The sequence below is a fragment of the Paramisgurnus dabryanus genome, chromosome 11 (genome assembly GCF_030506205.2).
Source record: "Paramisgurnus dabryanus chromosome 11, PD_genome_1.1, whole genome shotgun sequence".
Taxonomy (NCBI): Eukaryota; Metazoa; Chordata; class Actinopteri; order Cypriniformes; family Cobitidae; genus Paramisgurnus; species Paramisgurnus dabryanus.
In genome coordinates this window covers 9918130-9935226 of record NC_133347.1, presented here as the reverse complement: position 1 = coordinate 9935226, position 17097 = coordinate 9918130, and the positions used below count along the sequence as shown (strand labels likewise).

Sequence of the window (17097 nt, the reverse complement as noted above, 5' to 3'; positions counted from 1 at the left end):
AACTGTGATTGTTAAATGCATTAATTGACCCTTCACTAAGCCCCGCCCTCTTAATTACTGTTGCTACGCCTGTCAAGCTTTTGCACCTGGAAAGTCTATTACAGTATGTATGCACCGACATGCACAGACATTCTCAAGGAAATAATTTGTAATTTTTGGCGAACAGGTGAAATATTTGAGAGAGCAAGACAAAAGGGACTGCAGTATGCATTCAAGGGATAAATCCACGACATAATATGCAACCGATAAGGAAATAATTTAATCAAAATTGAAGCTAAAGTCTACAGGTCTCAGCACAAGCCGCAGGTGCCCTTATACGCTGACCATTCAAATGGGAAACACACAAATTGAGGAACAGCTTTGTTCATGCACGGCAGGGTAAGTGAAATTTGTACAAATAATCTAATAATTATAAATCAAACTGTGGAACACAAAACGCAAGACGCCTGATCACTTTGCAATGATAACATTCTCCCGCTTATAAAACCCCGAGAGAGCGTGATCAGATTGGCGTACTCGGATGTAGGCCGCCTATTAACAAAATGCTAAAATATTTTTTTTAAGTATGTCAGTCAGCCTCCGTCTTGCCTTTAATCATCTTATTTTACATTAAAATATGCATTAAAGAACCATTATTATTTACAAAGCAATGATGAGTAGCTGCTTCTTCTTCCTTTATTTCTTTACGCCATTCCAGCATATGGCTATATTCATGGCGAAAACCAGTTAATCCATACACAAGTTTTTTTTTATTCAGACAAGTTGATCCATACACAGGTTGGGGGAGGGACAATTTGATATCTCCAATTTGCCTAACTTGCAGGTTTTTTGCCTCCGGGAGGAAACCGGTGACACAGGAAGGATATGCAAACTCCAGAAAGGAAGTTTCTCCACAGAAAGGCCATCTGCCCTAGCCGGGGCTGATGAGTTAGCTAGCCAGCTAACATTAGCGTGCTCTTACATTGGAGCAAACGTATGTGTTTTTGTTAACCCTGTCGATATTTAACTGTGAATTCCACACTGCTTGATCCATGTCCGGCATTTCTCCACTTGGGTTTTAAGTTTAAGGAAAGGAAAAAATCCACCACCTATCCAAATTTTTAGGATACCGGGTATCAGATTTACACAATCCATATTCACAACGCTTCGGCGTGTTTCCCTTGCTTCGAAAGCTTGTCAGACCTCCCACGCCTAGTTACGGTTGCTACGATTGGTGTGTGGCGGTTTTCAGGTGTGGCTTAGCTAAGGGTCAACTGTCCAGCATTTCACACTTTATTTACTTGAATGAGTTCATAATTCAAGTGTGTAAAATGCACCTCTTGTTGGAAATTTCAGTGTGAACTGAGGGGCAACCTTCGGATCTCTCTGATGAAGTCTATACTGAAGTAATTTAAACTGCAATTCATCGACTGGTCGCTAGAGGCAGGCTCCATAAGGGAGTCAATTCCTATAGACCTCCATGTTAAAATGGCCAACTTTACAGTTAGTAAATATATATAATATGTTTACAGCTTGGTACAAAAAGTGATTTTGGTCTGTATAGCTAATTTTTCCCTTCATGACAACTGTGAGGCGGGTGAATTTTTTGTAACTCATCCATTAAAATTATATTAAACCTTAAAGTTCTGTATAATTAGGGGCGTGGCTACTTCAGTGACAGTTGACCAGCCACTTCTGTCAGTGAAATCAACCTAGGCAGGCGTGGTTTCAGCAACCAGTCACCTCAGCTTCACCCACTTCCCGCCTCCTTACCCGTGTTTGGAAATCCGTGAGTGATGTGCGGTGATGCGCGGTCAAGATGGCGACGGAAGACATCGCCTACTTTTAGCTTCAAAAACAATCTTCAGAAACAAATGGGTGACTTCATGGACACTACGTCCATCTTTATTATAGTCTATGGTGTGAACACAGTACTTACATTTTAACCACAAAATGACAGAATAGTGCATAAGTATGCGTACTGGGATCCACCTTTTTAAAATTTGGTGGCTTCTCCCAAGGTATTTATCGCTGTTCTTGCATACTGAGAATTGGAACTTACTTTTCACTACACATTCTATTTTTCGCCTATATATATATATAGTACACATGGTAATAGTACAGAAGTAGGCAATTTCAGATAGAAAATTTCCATTTGATACACATTGATAACAGCAGCAGACCATCCAGGTATTTATCGCTTACTGTTTCTGGCATACTGAGATTTGGGACATACTATCACTACGCATAATGATTTTTCATCTTCTATATACTATGGAAGTAGGCAATTTCAGACACAAAAGTGTCCATTTGATGCATACTGATGATAAATCTCAGAAGAAGCAGGTTTTCTCGCATACTGTTTTTGCAGGTTTTGGACACACTATTCACTACACATACTGAATTTTACATACTACGTAGACGTAGTATTGAAGAAGGCAATTTCATACGCAGGAATTTTGCATACTATTTAGTACTGTATGCAAATTGGGACATAGAAAACAATTTTATAAGCCATGAATGTAAACAGACATTTCCAAATTACAAACTATAAACTTAGTTTCTGTTTGAGCCTATTTTATAATATACTGTAATGTGATCTACGTTACGTAGTCTATCTACGATACGTTTAGTGCAATAAAAAAGAGCAAGCTTGCCTATTTACCACACTTTAAAAACAACATAAAACGCATTTAAAATAGTCATATTTTATCATAACAAGCATCAACCGCCTTGTTTACATGGACTGTATGAACAAAATCTCATTCTCACCGTTTAAGTCCTTGAAAGGACGATGGCCAGGACATTCTGGATTTCTTCAGACCGGGACGGTTACCGGTGTCAACGGCATATGTCCGATCCATGGTCCGGGGTTTGAGGTACTTCTCTGTGTCCGAAAAGCCCCTCTGTCTCACCCGGTTGTTTTTACGCGATCCGAAAGTGTTCTGCAGCTGAAGAGGAACCGGGTTCTGTTGCCTCCACAAATGTTTGGGGAGATTTCCATCGGTACCGGGAGAAACAATAGTTGACACCTCGCTGCCAGCATCCATTCTTCCATATACAGTTGTCTAGACGGGTAAGAAAAACCGCACAACTATCCTTTTGTGCTATTATAGTTATTGCAACGACGCCTGACTGGAATTGTCCGAAACTTGGATAACATCCATGAACCGCTCTTCTTAATTATTGCTAGTTTCAGGAAAAATTATATTCTACATGAAATATCCAAATACAAGTGCAAACACGCAGCAAAGTCACTGTCCTTTGAATATAGGATAGTTTTGATACCAGCTTGCTCCATTATGTCCTGTGTTTGATCGTCCGCGTTCGTAACTGCTTCCGCGCGCTTCTTTCATACTGTCCATAATAACATAAAACTATCGATTATAAATGCGTGTCCTTATAATTGCTTTCTAAACAAACCAGCGAGTCCATTTAAGCGTATAACCATCCTAGTATCTCGCTTCGTCTGGACGTAAAATACCCCCAAGTGCTCTCACTTTCACTTCACAGAACTGATGCCGGGAGAGGAGATCAATATTTATTTGCCTTAGCTTGATTGACAGCTCAGGGGGAGGAGCCTAACGCCCTTAGCTCTTTGCTACCCTATGGACCACTTTGAAAAACAAAGTCCTTTTTTTTATACCTACCTTCTTAAAAACAAAAGTGCTCAAAAGTGTTTTTGCAGTGATGGCTTAGAAGAAAACATTTCTGCTTTACCTTCATTTTCACAACAAAGTATAAAATAACCCATGCTTTTATCTGTTTGATTATAGGAGGCCGACCACTCTGAAAATCCTACCAGATCGACATACACTGTCTCAGGTTTCCTCTCATGAGCCGAGTATCCTGACTGCATCCTTTGGGTGTCGGTTCGACTTGAGCGAATGATAATCATTAAACAACCACACAGAATCTTGAAGTTATAAGCATGAAATTACTTTTGACAACAAATCTGTTCTTCAACCCATCTCTCTTTTGTCTGTGAATAGGATGTGAGTCAACCCAGGCACAGAAATCAACGCGTTGTTAGAAAGATTGTCCTGCCTCTGACATAGGGCTGACAGCAAGGCAATTCAAAGATAAGTGTGCGTAATAGAGAGGTGTCGGAATAAAGCGCTCGTTCCATTAAAGGCAATGCGGGGGGCTGAAGAATTGAGACAATTTAACCAGCAAAGTCGGCCTATTTCAATATTCACTGAATTGTAAAGAGGGATCCATGACCTGGTAAATTTCAGCCTCGCAGCTAGCATGAAACATGGAAATGATGCACACACACAATAAAGTTGCATGCTTATTCAGAGCAGATGCAATTGAACACTATGTAGCATAATGCTGTTAAGACACAATGATTTTTTGTGTGGTACTAATGTCAGTTTTCAGAAAAATGTCAAGCTGATGTCAGATATCTCCTGCCTTGAAACATCAACAAAATGAAGGGAACCGTACCAAAAGGGATCAGTCAGACTCAGATATGCTTTGTGAGATTACGAACAACAAAGCAAACCTCTATACCGAAGCAAATTATTACAGCTACATACTAATAGCTTTTTTCTAGGAGATGCGATAGTTTGCATTCACAGATTTGGCATGCGAAAAATAATGCAATCAATCTATACATTTCATCAGAATATGCCAATTTAAATGTAAAGTGTTTAAAAAAATGCTGTGGTATTTTTTAAAAAGAACAAATTCAGCTTCTGTGTTAAATTAAACCAGAAAATGTTTATATCTGACCTACTGTAACAATGGTTAAAACAACCAAGCATTAAAGGTTGAAACCTCCTCTTTTTACCCAACTCAGCATTTTTTGAGTGCAGTTAGCCCCTCAACGAAAGCTAAAGGAACACGTTAAAGCTGCAGTGTGTAGAATATAGCAGCATCTAGCAGTGAGATTGTGAACTAGAGCATAAAGAAGCTACAGTAGCCGCCACAGGACAAACATGTTGTTGTCTAAGACAAAATACCATAGTGACAAAACCGCTCTGTAAAGCAGTTTGTCCATTTAGGGCTACTGTAGAAACATTGCGGCACAAAATGGCGACTTCCATGTAAGGGGACCTGCTGTGTATGTAGTTATAAACGACTTATTCTAAGGTAATAAACACATAACAGTTTTTTATGTAAGGTCTTTTTATGCCACCGATAATATAGTTATGTATATTATATTGCTTTTCTGTCATTAGATAGATACTTCTAAAAGTTACACACTGCACCTTTAACAACTGTCTAAACCATCGATCCAAATGTAAAAATATAAAGCCCTTCCAATTGAAAGACAAAGTCTTATGGGATATTGAAAACGTTTCACCACAGTCAGATGGGAAACAAGCCTCTTGTGTATAGCTCTATGTACCATAAACAGGAGCTGATGTTGCGTGTCACTGAGCATTTGATTGACACAATCTCAGTCCCTAGGTGGTAAGACTGTCAATCATCTTTTGTTTGGATGATAATAAATAGAAGTTGCTTTCTATGATTGGATTGTCTTTATTAGGTGCTTCGCTTGAGTTGTATTCATTCTTTGAACCACTGAACTGGTCCACTGCATTACGTCAAACTTTATAAGACTACAAAAAGTTTTCTCTAAGCTTTGTCACATTTTTTTGACTTGTTGCTCTCTAAAATCTAATGTGCATGCACAAAATATCTTAACAAGCTTTATTTTTTTTTACTTACACACTTGTCTAAGTGTTTTTTATAGCAAGGAACAATACATTTCAAATGACTTCACAATGTTTTAAAAGCCTGATCTAAATCTCTCCGTAAGAGGCTCTGTGACTCATTTTATTTACTTATTTGAAAGTAAATACATAGTCTGCACTATTTAAAAATAAGAAAATCATTCAAAACTGACTAAAAGACTCACATTAAATAAAATAAAATTGACTCACAAAGCTAAAGTCAGAAAGCATGAGTCATTAAAATGGGTCGAGCTCATATATTTCAGTACTGTAGCCTACCTGCTTGTGTCTGCAGAGGTGATGGCAATAACAGGGGGTGTTCTGAGGGGGAGGCTGGCGGGTCGCGGCTGTGCCGTCTCCGTCTCCGGTTTCTTCTCACAGTAGTATTGCTCAGCCTGCCTGAAGGCCAGAGGAGGCAGCTGGAGCGTTCGGCAGGAGAGCCTGCGGATCGTAAAAGGTTCCATGCAGGTCACTGGACACGAATCCAGGGACTCCTGGCAACAATCGAAGACCTGCGAGAGTGACAGAGTTTTCAAATTAGTGACATTTCCTGAAATGCATTGCATTTTATGCGCATCAATTATGTATCAGACTTTTATGAGATACCTAAAAAAAGTCCAGTTGTTTAAGTAGATCATGAGTCATATTTAGATTAAGTCACATGGTAATGAATCCTTTTCAAATTCTGTCGAAGGGCATGAAGCCTAAAAGGGACACTCCACTTTTTAAAATATGCTCATTTAAATCTTACCATTTTGGAATCCATTCAGCTGATCTCCGGGTCTGGCGCTAGCACTTTTAGCATAGCTTAGCACAATCCATTGAATCTGATTAGACCATTAGCATCAGGCAAAAAAATAACCAAAGAGTTTCAATATTTTCCCTATTTAAAACGTATGTCTTCTGTAGTTACATCGTGTACTAAGACCGACAGAAAATTAAAAGTTGTGATTTTCTAGGCAGATATGGTAAGGACTATACTCTCATTCTGGTGTAATAATCAAGGACTTTGCTGATGTAACATGGCTGCAGCAGGCGTAGTGATATTCACACTGCCCGAAAATAGTCCCCTGCCTTTGAAAGTAACCAAGGGGACTATTTTCGGGCTGTGCGTAATATTACTACGTCTGCTGCATTGTGCTAAGCTATGCTAAAAGTGCTAGCGCCAGACCTGGAGATCAAAACAGTAATGGATTCCAAAACAGTAAGAATCAAATGTTTAACTCTAGGAGAGCTGGAAAATGAGCATATTTTCAAAAAAAGTGGAATGTCCCTTTAACAAACAAATCAAGTTTAGAATCAGTATTTGAGCAATGCCCTTTATGTTGTCCTGCACTGTTCGAAATGTGTTTACTGAATAATTAGGCAAGACAAGATATATAATTTACACACCAATCTTGCCTGATGAACTTTAAAGTGAATTTATTCATGCAAACTAAATGGATTATTTGATAATTTTTATAATGAGTTCGTAATGAATGAGTCATTTGTGTTCCATTACCCCTTGGTAGGCTACATGATTAACCGATTAAGCATTTGAATAAAATACCTTTTAATCTTTCGAGCAAATATATTTTGAGGTATTGTACTTCTAGGTATGGCACTATTGGCGTAAAGCATTGCACAATCGAATGCCCTGCAAAAATGCAGTGTATTGTAATGGGCTATTCTCGCATTGTATTCTTTTTCACCGTTTCCATTTATCATTTCTAATGGACAATAGTCCTGTCTGAAAATCAAAAGAAGCATAAATGGAACAAAGTCTACAGCAAAAACAATAAACACTTCATTCAGCTGATTGCGGATGACTGACGTCTTATAACCTGTTAATCTTGTCATTCTGGATCCATTGAATTATGCAGGTCCCATTGTATGTTGCAAAAACAGGCTGATGTCAAAGAAACTGTACAATGAGCTAGTTATGAATTTAAAGCTTTCTTGAGTGATTGTAAAGTATAAGTAAAGCTAATGAATGACTTCTGACAAAGATGACTCCTAAAGCTTGAATATCTGAGCATCAAGGGCATGCCATGTCAGGTATTACAGGCGTGTTGATATTTGGCCTCAAGTTTGTGCACTCCAGGGTAATTTTCAATAATACAGTATCTACTATCTAAAGTATGAGTAAAAATCGATATAATGAAACACTGTATGCTTTCTCGCTTGGTATCTATCTATCTATCTATCTATCTATCTATCTATCTATCTATCTATCTATCTATCTATCTATCTATCTATCTATCTATCTATCTATCTACCGTATCTTCCTCTAACCATCAGTCATCTCTTGCTGTGACTGTGATGCTGTGAAGACACATAAAAGCATTGTCACTCCCTAATATGTGATATCGATCTAGCGAGACCAGCTCTCCCCAAACAGCCTCAGGGCAGGCAGGGAAACACAAATCACAATTGATTTACACAGAAGTACACATGTATGCTTCTTCAGGCTCTGACTTTGTTGCTTTCTAAAACACACTTTGTGAAAAACAGGTCAATTAACTTAAAGTTATATATTTATTAGGGGTCAAGCCCAGAATGGGCGAAGACCCCTATTGTATCCGTTAGTTAGGGGTCAAGCCCAGAATGGGCGAAGACCCCTATTGTATCCGTTAGTTTTCTTTTTATTATAATAATTATTATTAGGGGTCAAGCCCCGAAGGGGCGTAGAACCCTATTGTTATTGTTAGTTTTCTTATTATTATTAGGGGTCAAGCCCCGAAGGGGCGTAGAACCCTATTGTTATTGTTAGTTTTCTTATTATTATTATTATTATTATTATTATTATTATTATTATTTTTCTTCCTCGTTCTTCCGCCGAAAGTCAATGGCAGCCCATAGAACCGTACATAGGAAAGTTATGAATTTTGGCACACATGTAGAGGACAGTCTCAGAAGTTACTATAGCAACATTGGTGTGTCTGACTTAAACCCTCTAGCGCCACCAACAGTCCATAAATCCACTTATGTTCATGCTCATAACTTCTGGCCCATGAGTCCTAGAAACTAAATTCTTGTTTCCTCTAAATCCCTGGCTCATGATGATTCAAATGCACACATTGATGTCATTTGTGTCATGCACATCTTTCCGCCATTTTGAATTTTTCGTAAAACCTACTTTTTCGAACTCCTCCTAGAGCGTTCGTCCGATTTGCATGTCCTTTGGTATGTAGCATCTAGAGACACCCCAGACAAAAAGTTATCAAAAGCTTTTTGATAGACCAATGCGTTCTCGTATAAATTGACAACATATATGGCGGCGAGCACGCCAAAACGGACGTGAGGCCGTATCTTCGCAAAACTTTATTGTATCGACACGAAACTTGGTATATGTCATTACAGTCATGACCTGAGGGTGCCTGCAACGTTTCGTCGCAGCGCCACCTAGTGGTCACGAGATTCGAAAAATGCCTATTTTTGCTTATAACTTCTTCAAACTTGAGTCTAAAATCATGAAGGTGGTCTTGTTAGATTCCTTGAAGCATGCCGAGTCAAACGATACCAAACGGTTTTCGGTCGGCCATTTTGGGTGTCGGCCATTTTGGGTGTCGGCCATTTTGAATTTTCTCATTAAGTTCAGTATTTCACAAACAGATTGGCTTATCGCTACGAAATTTGGCATGGTTCATCAGTGACATGTTCTGAGCGCACCTATAAATCTTTAGGACGGCGCCACCTAGTGGTCAGGATATGTAAAATAAATTTTTAAAATCTTTATATCATTTGATTAAATTGCCACTATGACATAAGACTTCACTCTATTGATTCCTTGGCTCATGCTGAGTCCGACTGTACCAAATATGTCAGAGTCAAACCTACTTCCTGTCGGCCATTTTGATTTATATTGAACAGCTACTTTTTCGAACTCCTCCTAGAGCGCTCGTGTGATTGACTTGATTTTTGGTATGCATCATCTAGAGACACTCTAGACAAAAAGTTATCAAAAGATTTTCGGTAGACCTATCCGTTGTCGTATAACGCATCAAAGAATGCGAGGGCGAGCACGCCAAAATGTGTTTGAGCCTGTATCTTCGCAAAACTTTTGCGTATTAATATGAGACTTGGTATATGTCATAACAGTGATGACTTGAGGGTGCATGCACCATTTCGTCACACTGCCCCCTACTGGTCACGAGATATAAAAAATGTCTATTTTTGGTTATAACTACTGCAAATTTGAATGTAAAATTATGAGACTGGTCTTGTTAGATTTCATGAGGCATGCCGAGTCAAACGATACCAAATGGTTTTTGGTCGGCCATTTTGTGTGTCGGCCATTTTGAATTTTTCTTTAAGTTCAAGTATTTCAGAAACGCAATTGCGTATTGTTATGAAACTTGGTATGGTTCATCAGCAACATGTTCTGGGAGGACTTGTAAACTTTTCGGTGCCCCCTAGTGGTCAAGAGATTTGAAGCTATATCTCTGCATCTCTTTATCGTATTTACACCAAATTTGGTGGGTGTCATCACAATCAAGACCTGAGTCACAATTTATTTTTTGGTCAGTGCCCCCTAGTGGTCAAGTCATTTAAGGCTATATCTCTGCATCTCTTCATTGTATTCACACCAAATTTGGTGGGTGTCATCACAATCAAGACCTGAGTCACAATTTATTTTTTGGTCAGTGCCCCCTAGTGGTCAAGTCATTTAAGGCTATATCTCCGTATCGCTTTATTGTATTTACACAAAATTTGAAATGTGTCATCACAGTCATGACCTGAGGCACCATCTATTCTTTCGGCACAGTGCCACCTAGTGGTCTCAAGATACGAAAAAATTGCTTTTTTTCATAAAACTAATGCAAACTTAGATGTTAAATCATGGCAGTCATCACGTATGAATCATTTTTTGCCATATTTGGCTTGACCCCGGTATCGCTGCTTGCAGCTATATTTATTATTATTTTTCTTCCTCGTTCTTCCGCCGAAAGTCAATGGCAGCCCATAGAACCGTACATAGGAAAGTTATGAATTTTGGCACACATGTAGAGGACAGTCTCAGAAGTTACTATAGCAACATTGGTGTGTCTGACTCAAACCCTCTAGCGCCACCAACAGTCCAAAAATCCACTTATGTTCATGCTTATAACTTCTGACCCATGAGTCCTAGAAACTAAATTCTTATTTCCTCTGAATCCTTGGCTCAAGATGATTCAAATGCACACAGTGATGTCATTTGTGTCATGCACATCTTTCCGCCATTTTGAATTTTTCGTAAAACCTACTTTTTCAAACTCCTCCTAGACCGTTTGTCCGATTTGCATGTCCTTTGGTATGTAGCATCTAGAGACACCCAAGACAAAAAGTTATCAAAAGCTTTTTGATAGACCAATGCGTTCTCATATAAATTGACAACATATATGGCGGCGAGCACGCCAAAACGGACGTGAGGCCTTATCTTCGCAACACTTTATTGTATCGACACGAAACTTGGTATATGTCATAACAGTCATGACCTGAGGGTGCCTGCAACGTTTCGTCACAGCGCCACCTAGTGGTCACGAGATTCGAAAAATGCCTATTTTCGCTTATAACTACTTCAAACTTGGGTCTAAAATCATGAAGGTGGTCTTGTTAGATTCCTTGAGGCATGCCGAGTCAAACGATACCAAACGGTTTTCGGTCTGCCATTTTGGGTGTCGGCCATTTTGAATTTTCTCATTAAGTTCAGTATTTCACAAACAGAATAGCGTATCGCTACGAAATTTGGCATGGTTCATCAGTGACATGTTCTGAGCGCACCTATAAATCTTTAGGACGGCGCCACCTATTGGTCAGGATATGTAAAAAAATGTTTTTAAATCTTTATATCATTTGATTAAATTGCCACTATTACATAAGACTTCACTCTATTGATTCCTTGGCTCATGCTGAGTCCGACTGTACCAAATATGTCTGAGTCAAACCTACTTCCTGTCGGCCATTTTGAATTATATTGAACAGCTACTTTTTCAAACTCCTCCTAGAGCGCTCGTGTGATTGGCTTGATTTTTGGTATGCATCATCTAGAGACACTCTAGACAAAAAGTTATCAAAAGATTTTCGGTAGACCTATCCGTTGTCGTATAACGCATCAAAGAATGCGAGGGCAAGCACGCCAAAATGTGTTTGAGCCTGTATCTTCGCAAAACTTTTGCGTATTAATATGAGACTTGGTATATGTCATAACAGTGATGACCTGAGGGTGCATGCACCATTTCGTCACACTGCCCCCTACTGGTCACGAGATATAAAAAATGTCTATTTTTGCTTATAACTACTGCAAATTTGAATGTAAAATTATGAGACTGGTCTTGTTAGATTTCGTGAGGCATGGCGAGTCAAACGATACCAAACGGTTTTTGGTCGGCCATTTTGTGTGTCGGCCATTTTGATTTTTTCTTTAAGTTCAAGTATTTCAGAAACGCATATGCGTATTGTTATGAAACTTGGTATGGTTCCTCAGCAACATGTTCTGGGAGGACTTGTAAACTTTCCGGTGCCCCCTAGTGGTCAAGAGATTTGAAGCTATATCTCTGCATCTTTTTATCGTATTTAAACCAAATTTGGTGGGTGTCATCACAATCAAGACCTGAGTCACAATTTATTTTTTGGTCAGTGCCCCCTAGTGGTCAAGTCATTTAAGGCTATATCTCTGCATCTCTTTATTGTATTTACACCAAATTTGGTGGGTGTCATCACAATCAAGACCTGAGTCACAATTTATTTTTTTGTCAGTGCCCCCTAGTGGTCAAGTCATTTAAGGCTATATCTCCGTATCGCTTTATTGTATTTACACTAAATTTGGTGGGTGTCATCACAATCAAGACCTGAGTCACAATTTATTTTTTTGTCAGTGCCCCCTAGTGGTCAAGTCATTTAAGGCTATATCTCCGTATCGCTTTATTGTATTTACACTAAATTTGGTATGTGTCATCACAGTCATGACCTGAGGCACCATCTATTCTTTCGGCACAGTGCCACCTAGTGGTCTCAAGATACGAAACAATTGCTTTTTTTCATAAAACTAATGCAAACTTAGATCTTAAATCATGACAGTCATCATGTATGAATCATTTTTTGCCATGTTTGGCTTGACCCCGGTATCGCTGCTTGTTATTAGGGGTCAAGCCACGAAGTGGCGTAGACACCTATTGTTATTGTTAGTTTTCTTATTATTATTCTTCCTAGTTCTTCCGCCATTGAAGTCAATGGCAGCCCATAGAACCGTACATAGGAAAGTTATGAAATTTGGCACACATGTAGAGGACGGTCTTAGAAGTTACTATAGCAACATTGGTGTATCTGACTCAAACCCTCTAGCGCCACCAACAGTCCAAAAATCCACTTATGTTCATGCTCATAACTTCTGACCCGTGAGTCCTAGAAACTAAATTCTTGTTTCCTCTGAATCCTTGGCTCATGATGATTCAAATGCACACATTGATGTCATTTGAGTCATGCACATCTTTCCGCCATTTTGAATTTTTCGTAAAACCTACTTTTTCGAACTCCTCCTAGACCGTTTGTCCGATTTGCATGTCCTTTGGTATGTAGCATCTAGAGACACCCAAGACAAAAAGTTATCAAAAGCTTTTTGATAGACCAATGCGTTCTCATATAAATTGACAACATATATGGCGGCGAGCACGCCAAAACGGACGTGAGGCCTTATCTTCGCAAAACTTTATTGTATCGACACGAAACTTGGTATATGTCATTACAGTCATGACCTGAGGGTGCCTGCTACGTTTCGTCACAGCGCCACCTAGTGGTCACGAGATTCGAAAAATGCCTATTTTCGCTTATAACTACTTCAAACTTGAGTCTAAAATCATGAAGGTGGTCTTGTTAGATTCCTTGAGGCATGCCGAGTCAAACGATACCAAACGGTTTTCGTTCGGCCATTTTGGGTGTCGGCCATTTTGAATTTTCTCATTAAGTTCAGTATTTCACAAACAGAATGGCGTATCGCTACGAAATTTGCCATGGTTCATCAGTGACATGTTCTGAGCGCACCTATAAATCTTTAGGATGGCGCCACCTAGTGGTCAGGATATGTAAAAAAATGTTTTTAAATCTTTATGTCATTTGATTAAATTGCCACTATGACATAAGACTTCACTCTATTGATTCCTTGGCTCATGCTGAGTCCGACTGTACCAAATATGTCTGAGTCAAACCTACTTCCTGTCGGCCATTTTGAATTATATTGAACACCTACTTTTTCGAACTCCTCCTAGAGCGCTTGTGTGATTGGCTTGATTTTTGGTATGCATCATCTAGAGACACTCTAGACAAAAAGTTATCAAAAGATTTTCGGTAGACCTATCCGTTGTCGTATAACGCATCAAAGAATGCGAGGGCGAGCACGCCAAAATGTCTTTGAGCCTGTATCTTCGCAAAACTTTTGCGTATTAATATGAGACTTGGTATATGTCATAACAGTGATGACCTGAGGGTGCATGCACTATTTCGTCACACTGCCCCCTACTGGTCACGAGATATAAAAAAATTCTATTTTTGCTTATAACTACTGCAAATTTGAATGTAAAATTATGAGACTGGTCTTGTTAGAATTCGTGAGGCATGTCGAGTCAAACGATACCAAATGGTTTTTGGTCGGCCATTTTGTGTGTCGGCCATTTTGAATTTTTCTTTAAGTTCAAGTATTTCAGAAACGCAATTGCGTATTGTTATGAAACTTGGCATGGTTCATCAGCAACATGTTGGGAGGACTTGTAAACTTTTCGGTGCCCCCTAGTGGTCAAGAGATTTGAAGCTATATCTCTGCATCTCTTTATCGTATTTACACCAAATTTGGTGGGTGTCATCACAATCAAGACCTGAGTCACAATTAATTTTTTGGTCAGTGCCCCCTAGTGGTCAAGTCATTTAAGGCTATATCTCTGCATCTCTTTATTGTATTCACACCAAATTTGGTGGGTGTCATCACAATCAAGACCTGAGTCACAATTTATTTTTTGGTCAGTGCCCCCTAGTGGTCAAGTCATTTAAGGCTATATCTCCGTATCGCTTTATTGTATTTACACTAAATTTGGTATGTGTCATCACAGTCATGACCTGAGGCACCAACTATTCTTTCGGCACAGTGCCACCTAGTGGTCTCAAGATACGAAAAAAGTGCTTTATTTCATAAAACTAATGCAAACTTAGATGTTAAATCTTGGCAGTCATCACGTATGAATCATTTTTTGCCATGTTTGGCTTGACCCCGGTATCGCTGCTTGCAGCTATATTTATTCTTCTTCTTCTTCCGCCATTGCGGTCTATGGCAGCCCATAGAACCGTACGTAGGAAAGTTATGAAATTTGGCACACTGATAAAGGACAGTCCAATGTGTCCCCACAGCAAATTTGGGGTCTCTATCTCCAACCCTCTAGCGCCACCAACAGTCCAAAGATGCACTTACGTTTTTGCTTATAACTTCTGATCCGTAAGTCCTAGAAACAAATTTCTTGTTTCCTCTGATTCCTTGGCTCAAGACGATTCGATTTGACCCTATGACGTCATTTTCCGTCATAGAAATTTTTCCGCCATTTTGAATTATTCGTAAAACCTACTTTTGCGAACTCGTCCTAGAGCTTTTGCCCAATTTTCACGAAAATCGGTATGTAGCATCTACAGACCCTCACGGCAAAAAGTTATCAAAAGAATTTCGATAAACCAATCCGTTGTCGTATAGCGCGTCAACAAATTTTAAGTAGAGCACAAAAAAACAGATTTTAGGCTGTATCTTCGTCAAACTTTGGCCTATTGACACGACACTTGGTACTTGTGATGCCAGTCAGGAACTGAGTGTGCATGCACAGTTTCGTCGCAGCGCCACCTAGTGGCCATACAGATGTTTTTTACACCTATAACTTTGGCTGTGATCAACGTATTTTGACGGGACTTGATTTTTAGGAGTCCTGAATAGTCGCCGAGTCCAACGATACCAAACATGCCAGATTTCGTCTTACGGTTAGCCCTGTGCATTAAAATAGCGCTTAAAAAACACGCGCGAATAACTCCGCGAGCGTTATTCCAATCGACTCGAAAATACCATAGGAAGAACATTGCATTACCTTCTGAACAAAAAGTTCTATTGGCGTTATGTTAAAATTTTTATCAGAAATGGCCGAAAATTGCAAAAAACGAAAAATTACCTTTAAAATTTGTGGTTTTTACACATAATTGGTTATAACTTCGCAACGAAAAGAGGTTTTTTCACCAGATTTGATACGCTGATGTATGAGCAGAGTCTGAGGCCACACAAAAAAATTGGTATGCCTGAACCACTAGTTGGCCCTATAATTGAACAAAATATTTCATATCAAGCAAGCCCTATGGTCATACAACTATTTCTTTGCCGAACTAAAGTGTATAGTCATGAAACTAGCCAGATGTAACGCAGTCATGACCTGAGGTTGCATGCACGATTCTGTCATACCGCCCCCTAGTGGTTTGGAGATAGAAAATAGCTATTTTTGCCTAAATCTACTGCAACAGCACATCTAAAACCATTAGTCATCATGGATTATTCCTTTCATGGCTTTGACTATAATCACTGGTGGATGTGAATTTACTCTCTAGCAACCAATGAGAATACCTTATCAACCGTTTTTGCAAGAGCTATATCTCTGCATCAGAACATCGTAGAGACATGGGGGTGGTCTCTTTTGACTCATAAACACCACTGTAACATTTTGTGAGCTGAGAATTGCCACTGCAAGCACCACTCACATTTTCTTCAGTGTTCTAGTTGTCAATGCTCCTCGAGAAGAGAGGGAGAGATTACACTGAATGAAAACACAGTTTTTTTGCTGATAACTGTTATATTATTTAGTCTGAAATCAATACATTTTCCTAGGTTCTTTAAACTGCTCATCCGAATTCAACTTCACTTTCTTCTGTGCCCTTTTTGGCTTGACCCCGGCATTGCTGCTTGCAGCTATATTTATTATAATTATTAGGGGTCAAGCCCCGAAGGGGCGAAGACCCCTATTGTATCCGTTAGTTTTCTTTTTATTATAATAATTATTATTATTAGGGGTCAAGCCCCGAAGGGGCGAAGACCCCTATTGTATTTGTTAGTTTTCTTATTATTAGGGGTCAAGCCACGAAGTGGCGTAGACACCTATTGTTATTGTTAGTTTTCTTATTATTATTCATCCTAGTTCTTCCGCCATTGAAGTCAATGGCAGCCCATAGAACCGTACGTAGGAAAGTTATGTAATTTGGCACACATGTAGAGGACAGTCTTAGAAGTTACTATAGCAACATTGGTGTGTCTAACTCAAACCCTCTAGCGCCACCAACAGTCCAAAAATCCACTTATGTTCATGCTCATAACTTCTGACCCGTGAGTCCTAGACACTAAATTCTTGTTTCCTCTGAATCCTTGGCTCATGATGATTCAATTGCACACATTGATGTCATTTGTGTCATGCAC

The 17097-nt window shown here is 39.3% G+C and overlaps 2 protein-coding genes across 3 annotated transcripts in view; one reads left to right on the top strand and one right to left on the bottom strand.

Annotated features, from left to right (window-relative positions):
* The window catches only part of LOC135729190 (retinal Mueller cells isomerohydrolase), a 298130-nt gene that overhangs the window by 65208 nt on the left and 215825 nt on the right, over nt 1-17097 (top strand). The gene's annotated exons all lie outside the window — the stretch shown is intronic.
* The window catches only part of pde4d (phosphodiesterase 4D, cAMP-specific), a 307501-nt gene that overhangs the window by 146554 nt on the left and 143850 nt on the right, over nt 1-17097 (bottom strand). The window contains exon 3 of one of the 2 annotated variants that reach the window (XM_065246644.1): nt 5943-6175. In XM_065246644.1, coding sequence (XP_065102716.1) covers nt 5943-6175 — 233 coding nt within the window. Of the gene's footprint in view, nt 1-2751; nt 3495-5942; nt 6176-17097 lie in introns of those variants that run through there. The other variant, XM_065246643.2, reaches the window with a different exon arrangement.